This window comes from Megalops cyprinoides, chromosome 25, assembly GCF_013368585.1.
Source record: "Megalops cyprinoides isolate fMegCyp1 chromosome 25, fMegCyp1.pri, whole genome shotgun sequence".
NCBI lineage: Eukaryota > Metazoa > Chordata > Actinopteri > Elopiformes > Megalopidae > Megalops > Megalops cyprinoides.
The window spans coordinates 3,832,990-3,845,820 of NC_050607.1; the positions used below are offsets into that span (position 1 = coordinate 3,832,990).

The 12,831-nt window shown below is 44.6% G+C and overlaps 1 protein-coding gene across 3 annotated transcripts in view; it reads right to left on the reverse strand.

Annotated features, from left to right (window-relative positions):
* Positions 1-1,976: 1,976 nt before the first annotated feature.
* Positions 1,977-12,831, reverse strand: part of LOC118771957 (receptor-type tyrosine-protein phosphatase zeta-like) — a 41,932-nt gene continuing 31,077 nt past the window's right edge. For 2 of the 3 annotated variants that reach the window (XM_036520152.1, XM_036520150.1), the window contains 18 exons: positions 11,627-11,771; positions 11,093-11,184; positions 10,903-10,988; positions 9,838-9,858; positions 9,515-9,611; positions 9,289-9,371; positions 8,692-8,826; positions 7,540-7,674; positions 7,077-7,240; positions 6,710-6,845; positions 5,814-5,960; positions 5,244-5,337; positions 4,707-4,780; positions 4,483-4,611; positions 4,037-4,195; positions 3,552-3,694; positions 2,911-3,046; positions 1,977-2,629 (listed from right to left, as the gene is read on the reverse strand). In XM_036520152.1, the coding sequence (XP_036376045.1) occupies positions 2,486-2,629; positions 2,911-3,046; positions 3,552-3,694; positions 4,037-4,195; positions 4,483-4,611; positions 4,707-4,780; positions 5,244-5,337; positions 5,814-5,960; positions 6,710-6,845; positions 7,077-7,240; positions 7,540-7,674; positions 8,692-8,826; positions 9,289-9,371; positions 9,515-9,611; positions 9,838-9,858; positions 10,903-10,988; positions 11,093-11,184; positions 11,627-11,771 (2,120 nt within the window). In that variant the 3' untranslated portion in view covers positions 1,977-2,485. The remainder of the gene's footprint in view (positions 2,630-2,910; positions 3,047-3,551; positions 3,695-4,036; positions 4,196-4,482; positions 4,612-4,706; positions 4,781-5,243; positions 5,338-5,813; positions 5,961-6,709; positions 6,846-7,076; positions 7,241-7,539; positions 7,675-8,691; positions 8,827-9,288; positions 9,372-9,514; positions 9,612-9,837; positions 9,859-10,902; positions 10,989-11,092; positions 11,185-11,626; positions 11,772-12,831) is intronic. The other variant, XM_036520151.1, reaches the window with a different exon arrangement.

Genomic DNA, 12,831 nt, shown 5'->3' on the forward strand with positions numbered 1-12,831 from the left:
AGTTAAGCCTCTAATTGCTTATTGATACTCGTACATAATACTGTATGAGCACAGCCAACACTGAACCCTGGATCTGTTGTGTTTTGGTCTAGGATTGAACCAGGAATGGGCTGTCCGTTGGCCCGGTGTTCTACCTGTATGCCGTCGGAAAGATGCAGAGTGTTCATGCCTTCTCTCCTTCCTCAGCCTCTACTCTGAGGAAAACAAAACAGGTGAGAATTGCACCCAGGATGTGTGAGACACTAAACCAGCATTCTGTCTCTGCACCACCTGCAAAGTTTGAAGCTTGAGTTTCTGCTCTGTCCATGTCTACTGGTATGACTCGCTTGAGCCCAGAGCCTGCTGGATACTAGATTATTATTCTGTCTCTGTACCACCTAAGACAAAACAATATGTTAGCACTACATTTGTTACAGAAGGTTGTTTGCACATTATTTGAACCCACAGATATACAAAGAACAAAACCTTACTATGGACATAATGCACAACTATTGTCAAATCCACGTACTCATTTAATTTAAGGTATCCTTTACTACAAATTTGAAAGCATGAGTACAACTCATATTGGTTAGATTTTAGGATGTTATATTGTATGTCTTACAGATATACAATATGGTTACATTACCATAAAAAATTAATTGTAGTACATAGATAAATAGTATGTGATTTGTGGCTTGAACTGTAACCAGTAAAACATTTTAATGTTTCAGTTAAAAAGGTAAAAAATGTTTTGGTAAACAACTGCCCTTTGTTGGTTGCATAATGATATTAAGTTTCTGTGGAAAAGACAGAAAATGCTAGAAAAGGTAAATACTGCCATCTGGTGTTTAAATACTGGAATTGAGTTTTTGGTTCAAATTAATCAAAATTTGAACTACTTTATTTAACTTATCTTACCCTTTTATTGTCCTCACCCGGGTTGTACAATAAATCATAAATTATTTACAAGATAATCCTATGTTTTGAGATGGATTATCAACAATTTGCGCCTGAATATCCTTTTAATTCTCTTCTTTTTCTTGGCCAAAAATTCTGTGAATGTCACCATTCTTTACAGACCACAAGATGGCAATGATGTGTCCTGTGAAATATTTCTTCAGTGCCATATTTGTGTTCTCTCACAAAATACTTTTGGCATACAATGTACACATATACCACATTTCAGGTGGAAATAACATATTTTCCATGTCATTAAAAATAATATATTTTTACACTGCCACTCAAAGTATTGCCATCAATAAGAGGCTAACTTACAATCAACATAAGCCGAACAACCTATACCCTGGAGCTTCCCCCACAAAGCACTGGTAGAAGAACCACGTCAGTAGCATTTGAAGCAGGCACATCATGACAGCTACCGCTCCGCCTGTGCAAAACAGTTCAACTACACAAGAACCTATCATTTTCCCACACAACCTAGATGAATATACTGAAAGGCTGATACCTTTCATTCCTTTCTCTGAGACTGTAGTTCTGGGACATGTTTGTAACGAACGGCCTTCACTGTGAGCTTCAATGTCTTTATGACCTGACAATGCAATAAAAAATGTATTCCAAGGAAACATTTTGTTTTGTTATTAAGAAACTGAAAGAAATGACATTGTTCGACTCTGAATGTTACTGTGTTCAGCATCATTTGAGTAGCCCCACCCATTATTCACTTCAGGTTCACTGCAGAACAAGGGAGGAAGAAGACACCACTCAAACCATCATTTTTTAAAATCTTATTTAATCCTAATTCTAGATATGCAGAAACATCTCTGATGCACAGCTAAAAGAATTGGCAATGTCCCATGTGTCACATGAAGTTCTTAAAACAAAAATGCAGAATATTTTAATGTCAGTAATTTCACAAACATGAATCTTTTCAGCTAAATTATTACAACAATTCCAAATCTTAAACTTCAAAATGACTAGAAAAACAATTCTGTAGTAAAATATAAAAATCTAGAAGTATAAATAGAATTTTGGTCTGTTGACATATTCGGTGTAGTGCTATTTACATATTAGAATATTATTCCATGTTCCTATGCTGCTCTGACCTCACATATGAAGTCACTAAAACAGTTTTATATACAATATCTATATGTAAAACAAAGCATCGCTCAAATATAGGCTCTCTACAAAAAATAGAATAATAAAATATGTCATTAAAAAGTTTTTAGGCTTTTTCCCTTTCGTTTAGCTGTTTCTGCTGAGAGAGAGAGAGAGAGAGAGCAAGACTACAGTCCCAATAAAAAAGAACACAACAACAAAAACATACACAACATCTGAAATTAGTCTATGATGGAATCATTTCAAAGCGGTTAAAAGCACAACATGAAATATGTAAAGGCACACATGAAAATTTCATACGGTTATGGGCAGCAGTACAGTCAAAACACCCAGAAACAGAGTAAGAAGGAGAAAAGCTGAAGCCCGTTCTTTAAAATGCCCATACAGACAGTGGAGCCTTCTAGAATGTGCCAGGTGGCTGTTGCCGTGGTTACACCAGGGACTCCAGGCTCTCTGTGATGTTGCTGGAGCTGGCCAGGATGGTGCCGTTGTTGTCTGTGGACTGACGTGTTCTCTCATCCTCCTTGGTGCTCACCAGACTCAGGATGGCTTTGTAGAGGAACTGGTACTGCTCCTAGGGGGGTAAAAACGAACACACAAACAAAAAAACACCTCCTTTTCAGAAAGACAAGTCACCACAACCCTCTGCCTGGAGAGCCACCTAAGCGCGGCTACTATGGAAGTTGCCAATACTGCAGACCTTTGAAATCTAACAGATCCAATCATCTCAGAAAATAATTGAGACCATTTAACCCCGACAGGATAAAAGACTGATATGTAAGTAAATATAACAACAGGGAAAACACACAAAAATGCTGAGCATTTTGTAGTATTTTCAGGGCAGGAGCCACTCACAATGTCAGCGAAGACTCCTGGTCTCATCAGATTGGTCATCTTGGCCACCTGATACACATCTATTGAGTTCTCCGCCTCCAGTTGGTGCAACAGCGTTGCCAGGGCGCAGAAAGTGCCTGCGGTGATGCCGCCATATCTGTCCAATCAAGATGAAATCCTTCAAGAATGTCTCATGGAGCAATAATATGTGATCAACTGCGATGTTGCTCAGCATCGTAGGTGCTTATTTGCAGGAAGCACTACTGGTCGTTTGACAACTGGGTTTGCGTGTCTTGGTACATTGGGGTAGCTGATGTTCTTCCCTTGTCTCCTTTTGCCAAACCAGAAGTTTTTATTGAGGCTATTATCTTTCATATTCAACTGAACACATTAATTTCTTTATATATTCCACAAGACATTAGTGTTTGCATGCCCCCTGTGGTGGACAATGTGGTAACAACATGCCACAAATACATACAACCGATTGGCCGCAGTACAATAAGCGCCCACATTGCAGCTGATGACAGAGCTTTGACCTAACAGATCTGTATTCCAGATATTGCAGCTGCTTGAGTGAGGAAGTGACTGACTAGTTTCCCCACGGTTTCAGGGCAGTGTGGTATGACATGCTGTGAGGTATGGGTGGGATTAGAAAATCTTACTGGTCCTGGACCACCATGGGCCCGTCTCGGCCTCCGCTGGCTTCCCTGATGATGTTGATGAGCTCGAAAGTGTTACTGATGGGGCTGTCTGGGTTGGGCCACCGTGGGGCCCGGTACTGCCTCACCTCCAGGACATAATCATCCTGTCCAACACACAGAGGAACACTGTGCTGAGAGAGAGGAGCTGAGTGCATGATGTGTGTTTGTAAATCACCTTTATGGGGAGGGAAGACTAGGCGCATGCTTTGTCCAAACAAAGATGTTCCTCATGTTTTTTTCCCCTCACAGAGTGGTTCCTATTAAATCTGGCACAGCATGGTGATTATAATGTAATGATATTCTTGATAAGTAAAAGAAATCTGTGGTCTGATAAAGTTAAACAAAGCTTCGCAGTTTGTGCTCCTTATGGTCAAGATTGAGGATTGCTGTTCCAGTGAGTGCTGGATCAAGGCGAATGCCTGCTCTTACTTGTGTACTGCTCTTACCTGTGTGGCCTCCAGGATGAAGTCCTGTACCACCAGCATGTCCTCATTTGACAGACATATGTGATCTTCACCTCTGAGGGCAACCGTGAACATCTCACAGCTGATTGGCTGTTCTTTGCAGGGCCAGAACACACACTCCTCCTCCTGCACATCCTCTGTCTGAGTGAGAAGGAAACAGGTAGGAGGGTGATGCTCCTCTCTTTCGTCTGAGCGAAAGAACCTGACCATTTTCAGACCAGTTTCTCTAAGCCTTCAGCTACCGAGTTTGGATGTTTTTAACCTCATCATTGTATCAATGAAGGACACAAAAGATTTGATACTGTGGTGAAGCAAGATTCCAGGATAAAGGCAGTAGCCTAATAGGCATTGTATGGTTGCCCACCAGGCTGCCTGGCAGGTGCCGCATTACAGCCAAGCTTCCCATTTGGCATACAGCAGTTACCTACCTGGCCCTGTGTGTCTGGCAGTGTGACGATGACCTGGGCATTGTGGTCCCACACCATTCTCCAGAAGTCCTTGGTGGTGCCGGGAAGCGGGGTCTGAGTCATGATGAACTCATTGCTCCGGTGGTACCCCTGAAAAAGAGGGCGGGACAGAACAGTCAGAGCTCAGAACCAGGCCTGCACTCCACCACCCACTGGTACCGGCTCATTTCCTCCATCGCTCTTACCGTGATGTAGGAAGCGTTAATGTAGTCCAAGGTCTCTCCTGCCACTGTGGACAGACAGACTCTGGACCTCTCCACTGCAATGCAGAAATAACGTCGAAACATCTTTCAGTCACATGGCTTCCAGAACTCCTGAGCATTGGCCTGTGAGCTGTTCTTACTGCAGAACAGGCACCTCTTATGTGCAATAACTATGTAAGTGTAATAAGCTCACTTGGTGCAATTTTATAATATGTTATAAACACATTATTGGTGCAGTACTTCAATAACTCTTACATGTATGAATACATGCTACCTGCATTTTTAAATGTTCAAATGTTGTGTGCTTCTGTTTCCCACATACTTGACTGTTGGCAAAGCAATCTTTTTGGATTGATAAAGTACTTATCTTACCCTATCTTATCTGATCTTATCTTATCTTATCTTATCATATCTTATCTCATCTTTTATCGTTTTCAGTCACATTAAACCCAGAGCTCCTGAGAATTGGCCAATGAGCTGATATGTGGTCATGTGTGATCTGATGTCAGTGGTACGCACCGGGCATGAGAGAAGAGTTGCGATTCTTTTCTCTGTTGCACTGTTTCAGGGCCGCAGAATAGTCACACTGCTTAGCGTTGGACTGGGTTATCAACTGCGAGAACATGGGGCAGTAATATCTTAGGGTACTCATCAGCAGTCAACGCTGTCAGTCTGACCAAAGGCCCATATTCTGTGCAAATGCAATGCCTTTCATTCCAAACTTTAAGCAACAATTGTAAATGTATTTTTTCAGTTATTAACATTAACTTAAAAGGTGTGTAAGAAGTGCAATAAACATCACTAAAACCCGTTATTGAAAATTCACATGAAGCATGCTGTGTTTAGATCGAACAAAGGTGTGAGTGTTCTGTTACATTGTGCAAACAGCGCAAACTGAAAAGTGTTATTTATGTAAAAAAAATTCTAAAAAAGTTTGTATGTAGATAACATAAAGAGTAGAAAGACTACACAGGAAAAAAATGAATAAAAGTTGTTTGAATTTGATGGGTGGGTTTCTGGTGGATTCACTGTCTTCAGGTGAATGCTCTCAGGTGCTCTCAGGTGAACAGGTGTTCATCAGGTCTTTACCTTGAACTGCCTCTCCAGGCGCGTTCGGCCGGAAGGTCCGGGGGTCAGGAGGTCATTGACGTAACTGTGGATACGGGAGGAGGGAACCTCTGTCTCCCTGCTCAGGATGGCCTCCACCAGAGCATCATGGAGGAAGACATACTGTTCCTAAGAGAGAGTGAGAGAGAGAGAGAGAGAGAGAGAGAGGGGGAGAGAGAGAGAGGGAGAGAGAGCGAGAGAGAGAGAGAGAGAGAGAGAGAGAGAGAGAGAGAGAGAGAGAGAGAGAGAGAGAGAGAGAGGGAGACAGAGAGAGAAAGAGAGAGAGTGAATGCTGCGAATTCAAAGATATCCGGGAGGAATTCTTTCCTGAATTCAAAACAATCTACCCAGACTTTGAAAAGTTTGAGGACAGTAAGGTTCTAAGAATATTACTAGGCGAGGAACAAGATAGTGCCAGAGTCACAGCTAGGTATGTGGATGCCTGCCACAGAGAAAGAGAGTCACTCCATCAGTAAAACACTTCAAGAAATAAATACACACACACACACACACACACACACACACTCACACACACACACACACACAAACACACGCATTCACACACCACACACACACACAGAGAGAGAGAGAGAGATAGAAAGACAGAGAGAGAGAAAGACAGAGAGAGAGAGGGAGAGAGGGAGTGAGAGAGAGAGAGGGAGAGAGAGAGAGAAAGATCATGGGAGTGGGGAGGGGGGGGAGTGTATGGGAGTGAGAGAGAGAGGAAATGAGGGAGAGAGAAAGAGATATTACCAGAGGTACCCTCAATAGCAGCAGCATTTCAGAGGGCTGTGAGGACTTTGCTCCTATTAGGTAAATGCTGTTACTTCAGCCTGTCCTAGGTAATGTGGTTTTGCTGTGGGAGACTGTGATCTTACCTCAGTCTGTACCAGGTAGTTTCTCTGACTGCGAATGTGTTTCAGGAATCCCAGGATGTTGACTGTTCCCTGCTCCTTGATTTGCCGTAACATGCTGTCCAGCACAATGTAGGTGCCAGTTCTACCAACTCCAGCACTGTGAATAAATAAAGGAGACCTAGACTTAAGCTTCAAGCAGTCTTAGTCTGTCTCTGTTCCTCACTATCACTTGTTAACATGCTGAACCCTGAACTTGGTGGATGACTCTCGCAACATGATCCAAAGAGAGCAGTCCCTTTGAAGAATTTTTAAAGTCATGGTGATGAAAATATATAGAAAAGAGATTTGGAGAGGGGCGATGAAGCTGGCGTGGGCGTGGTGGACTCACCTGCAGTGAACCACGACAGATCCCATGTCGTCTGTCCTGGCCTGGGAGGATTTCCGCACAAAGGTGAGTAGGGGTAGGGTGTACTCCGGGACGCCCATGTCGGGCCACTGGGTGTAGTGGTATTGCACCACAGTCTTCTCTTGGCCCCGCCCCTTTAGGGAACCCTAGGGGAAGAAAGATGCCTTAGTGGAAGCAGTTTTCAAACACTTTCCACCTGGACTGGAAATGCCAAAGATGTCAACTGACAACATCTCTTTCCACCCGCTCATACGGTGTGAACCATATCAGATGACAAGTGGTCACTAATCAAATCTGACAACAGAAAAAGCAGCAAGTGCTTCTCAGCTAAGGAGTTCAAGTTGATGTCAAGGTGCTCTGGCGTGGAAAGGAGCACAGGTCTCTGAGCACTCATCTAAGTGTGCACAGCATGACATCTTGTTGCTGTAGAGGATCTTTGACGGACCTTTTTGACCTGGATGTTCCTCAGGGTGAAGGTCCTGCGGGTGTAGTGGGCCAGGACCTCGGTGCTCTTCAGCGTCAGCAGGAAGCAGCCATACTCCTCCACGGTTTCCAGGGGCCAGTACTGGTCACACTTCCTCTGAGGGACACACCCAAACCAGCGCACCAATCAGCCATCCCTGCAATCGCTCATCACTCACTCTGATGACATCACACTCATTTGTCTGACATCACAGTATTTTATATAAGGCATCACAGTATTTTATATAAGGCATCACTTCTAAGTGATGCTGGTTTAGAATGTGGGCAAGAGATAACCCAGGCTACAGTTTACACACGGAAAATGCGTATTAATTCAAAGAATATTACTTATTAATTGCTGACATTGTCCAAGTTAGGTTCCCATATAAATGTGTTAAAAAAAACAATTTTGAACAAATGTGAAAATTTGCATCCACTCTGCAAGGAAAAAAACTGCTTGAACACTTGTCTCTGGTCCACTGTCCTTACCACTCCAAACCATGATCACAAATAAATACATTAAAGCTGTTTAGCAGTTACCCATCCAGGAATCAGACAGCAAAACAAAGAACTCCTCATGAATTTGCCCCTCCTTTACAAATCTGACACAAGCCAGATCCTGTACATCGACCGAAACACCAGCTGCCTCATCCAACTGAAAGAGCAAAAAGGGATCTCAGTTTGGTGGTTCGCCACCTCCTTTGCCTTTCCTGGTCAACGTCGTGGGATCAAAGTCAGTGGATCGGCTGTTTTATAGTATTGTTCTGTCATTAATAAATCACCCCTGTTAATGGCTCTGATCCTGACTAATAGTCTTCAGGGATGAGTGACGGCAGGACAGTTATGACACGCAGCAGGCTGAGCTGAGACACATCCAAACACCAGCAGCAGCACGCCTGGCTCAGAGCCCTTCCACTCTGCTACCCAGCACTCCCAGGGGGTGCTGGGTAGGGTAAGCTCTGTGTTATGGAGTGCTGTTAGCCTGGTCTGACACTGTTGCTCGTTTAAATCGAATGGATACACTTATGTTGTACTGTGACGGACGTGGCTCTGGGTAAGAACGTCTGCTAAATGCATGTAATGTAATGTTATATAATGTAATGTAATGTAAGGCGGAGGAACCATGTTCACTCACCCTCCCATTCTCCACCAGGTTGGTGATCATGACGATCACGCCCACATTGTGCTCCCACACCATCCTCCAGAAGTCCTCCGTGCTCGCCTTCAGCGGGCCCTGGGCAGCGATGTATGCCCGCGGCCTGTTAAAACCCTGCCCGGGGGAACACGCCCGTCTGAGGTTACCCACGGCAACAAGACAGAGCAGCTGTGTAGTGCAGTGGTTAGGGAGGCTTGGTTTGTTACACCAAGGATCGGCGCTGAGGTGAGGTGCTACAGTTTCCTAACCTGCAAGGCTTCAGTGGAATACGCATCAGAATAAATGGATAATTACGCAAGCAGTTAAAAACAGTTCAGATATGACCATGTGAGCTATGCAGGTCTGCCGGTGTAATGTGACGTGATCATGTTTTGTGCATCGGCCAGATACCACATGATCCGGACGAACACGCCGGCTCTGAAACACAGCCATTTTCTGACGCTCTTTCCTTATGCAGGTTACAGAATACTATGTGCTGTGCAGCAGTCCGTACAGTATGTTCCTCTGAAAGAGGATCGATGCCAGTGGAGTGCTGCTGGTGAGTGTGTACCAACAGCACGTATCAGAAGCTCTTACGTCCACGTAGTTTGCGTTAATGTAGTCACCGTCCTTCCCATCTCTGTCAGGAGGGCAGGAGAGGTGGACCCGGCTGTGGTCATCTGTGAGGCAGAAACAGGGTGATGTCAGTGAGGACTCTCTCAGGATATGCCGCGCACACGCATGTGTGTGTGTGTGTGTGTGTGTGTGTGTGTGTGTGTGTGTGTGTGTGTGTATGCTCGAGTGATCGAGCTGTGTCACGTACAGGCCAGAATGTTGACGTATCGGTTCTTGCTCTTGTTATCCGGGTGATTGGAGCCGTCTGTGGTAACAGCCAGGTCTGCAGCGCATGCCTGGATCTCCTGGGAGAGAGGATTGCCATAACAGTCAGTGACAGTAATGGTTCCATTCCCAGAAGGCTTTGCAGCACCCACACACGGCAATCACGTTCTATACAATAACCGTACACACTAAAATGGACAGTGAGGGCACGAGACAATTACTCTCACACACTCTGTGAACACTCCATCAATGGAAATGAAAAAAAAAACAAAAAAAACTGAAAATAAGAAGGGAAACTGGTCTTACCTCGTAACACCCTTTCAATATCTAATGGGAGAGTGAGAACGCAGAAAGCACAGCCATGAAATTCCAACACTGACACATTGAACAAAAAAGTGCAAATACAGAAAAGTACATTTGTACAGGAGCAACAGGATCACCTTAGGATGGTCGTTCATGCATTAACAGGGCAAGCAGCGAGACAACTGGCATGTTGCTTTTCTCTTCGCACACAATGCACGCTCTTCTCTGACTGGTCTTAGTGCTCCGTGTGACCTGTCTCGACCTATCGCTGATGAGTGCGCATTCTGCGCGCAGAGAAAAGCAACCGTATGGCAGTGTCTGCCTCACAACGCATGCTATCTGAAATCTCTCTAACACACATGCTGAGGAGGGACAGCAACGTTACACCAAAACACGTGACAAAAACACGTGACATCTCCACATACACAGAACCCCGCTGCAGATAGGATAATAAGACATTCGACACACATCCCTCGTCAAAAATCAAAAATCCCTCGTCGAAACTGCCCATAGACCTGGTTTAGCATCATTAGCTGGTTTGTCAAAAAATGTAAGTTGATGACATTCAACAGCACTAATAACTTGATGAATTAGAGAAAATCTCGATTTTCATGAGACCTTAAAATTTAGATTAGAATCCCATTTTCGGAATCAGCTTCCATCAGCTGCACGGAACGTCTGGTTTGTGACTCACCATAATTATTATAAGTGTCTCAGCATTTTAGGAAAGGCAAGGCCATCACTATCTAATGGCTATTTACTGTTCAAATCGAGCTGGCTTAGGGTTGCAGGTAAATGTGGGCACAGCAGCAACATGTCATAGACAGTAACCTTCTGCTGGACCATTGTGAAAATGACTCTACTGTGGTACAGAGGTCCCTCACATCTGCTGCACAGTGCATTGTGGGTAAAACGTCAGACAGCACTCTGGCACTACCCCACAGCTTGGTGTTAATAGCATTTGGAGGTGCAGGGAGGTGCTGTTGGGGGGTTCGGGGCGGGGGGGGGAGTTGTTTGCTGACAGTGAGAGAGCAGCATGTGAGGGTGAGGAGGGGCATCAGGGCGTACCTCAAACTCACGCGAGAATCCGCCCGAGTCGTGAAGCTCCGCCACGTGTCTGACGAACTGCTTCACGGAGAGCGCCGCGCTGTCCTCTGAGAACAGAGGCAGAGAGCTCACCAGCACAGGAAAAGCCAGAGGGGCTGCATAGGATTTAGCAAAAACACATACTCAAAAACACCAAAAGGTGTGTGTGTACCTGATGCTGGCAGGACAGGTGTGGGTGGGACAGAGATGACACGGGGGGACGTGTCGTCGTCGATGTAGAAGTGAGCCGTCTGGAAGCACTTCCTGTAAAACACGCACATGGTCACAGTGCCATCCTGATGTTCTGAGCCACGCCTTTCCCACACATACCCTCAGCCGTGTCATAACAAACGTACAATCACTTTCTTTCGGCAGCGCACAAAGCATTACATTACACTACATTATTGTCACTTCATAGACAGTCTTATCCAGAGCGCCTTACAATTTTATCCATTTATCCAGCTGGATATTTTCTGAGGCAATTGTGAAACAGCAACCAGCAACCAGCAACTAGCAACCTTTCGGTTACAAGCCTTGTCCTTTGCCACTGTGCTACACTGCTTGTCCAATGCTTTGACAGAATGCAGGGTACAGAGGCTTTAAAGCACTATGAGTATATGGACGACAGCCAGCTTCGAGGTTAAAGCACAAACTACAGCTCTGAGGGTGAGGGTTAGGTCAGTATGAGGATGATGAGGATATTTACCTCCAGTAGATGAAGATCCCCACCAGCACCATTAGACACAGGAAGGTAAGGGCGGACACAATGGCCAGAGGCACCACAGCTTTCCTCTGCCTCTCCCTGATGCCCACCTGACCAATCCGAGACTCGTGACTGCTGTTACTGGCCTCTGATTGGAGGGGAGACACACAGCTCGTAACTTTCATTCCCAAGGCCAGGTTAACCAGTCATGCACCCAAAAGCAACACTCTCATACAAGAAACACACACACAACCCTGACACACACACACACACACACACACACACTGATTTGACACACCCCCTCTCACTCTATACACACAGCTACAAATTTTGTGAAAATACATGTAACACTGCACCATATAATGCATACAGCATTTGACAGGTATTGTTGTGTTTTAAGCATATCAGAGAAAGAGTAAAATGATGTTGTGTTTATGATACTGAATTAGATCATTTGCAAACCAGTGGAAAATGAAAAGAAAACAACCAAAAACATAAGGGTTCAAAGCTTCAAACTCACCTTTGCAAAAAAAAACAAACAGAAAGAAATACGTAAAATATGCAAAAAAGTAAAAAGAATGGCTAGCAAGAATACGAGCAATTTTTCCAAAATATAATTGTGCTTTCCCAGTTGTATGCACATAAACGCTGGTATGAGAAAGAGAGGAGGATATGAGAGCAAGAGAGACAGAGTGAGAAAGAAAGAGAGAGAGAGAGAGAGAGAGAGAAAGAGAAAGAGACAGAAAGAGAGAAAGAGAGAGAGAGAGAGAGAGAGAGAGAGAGAGAAAGAGAGAGAGACAGAGAGAGAGAGGGAGAGAGAGAGAGAGACAGAGAGAGAGAGGGAGAGAGAGAGAGAGACAGAGAAAGAGAGAGAGAGAGGGAGAGAGAGAAAGAGAGAGAGAGACAGAGAGAGAGAGACAGAAAGAGAGAGAGACAGAGAGAGAGAGAGACAAACACATGCTGTTTTATAATGAAAGGGCTAAGTGGTTTTTCTAAGCTCACAAATGAAAAACAAACAGGCAATCTCCATTTCAAACAGCGCACTACAGATAACTGCTCAATCGCTCATTGTGTGCAAAAAGAGCAGGAGTCGCCAGGGATACTGGAGTCTGAAGGGCTCTTGTTGCCCGGGGACGGCACCCTGCCTGGAGTCATTCTCATCCTCCTTGCCGACCAAATCCTCCATTTCCTTGACGACAACACTATTG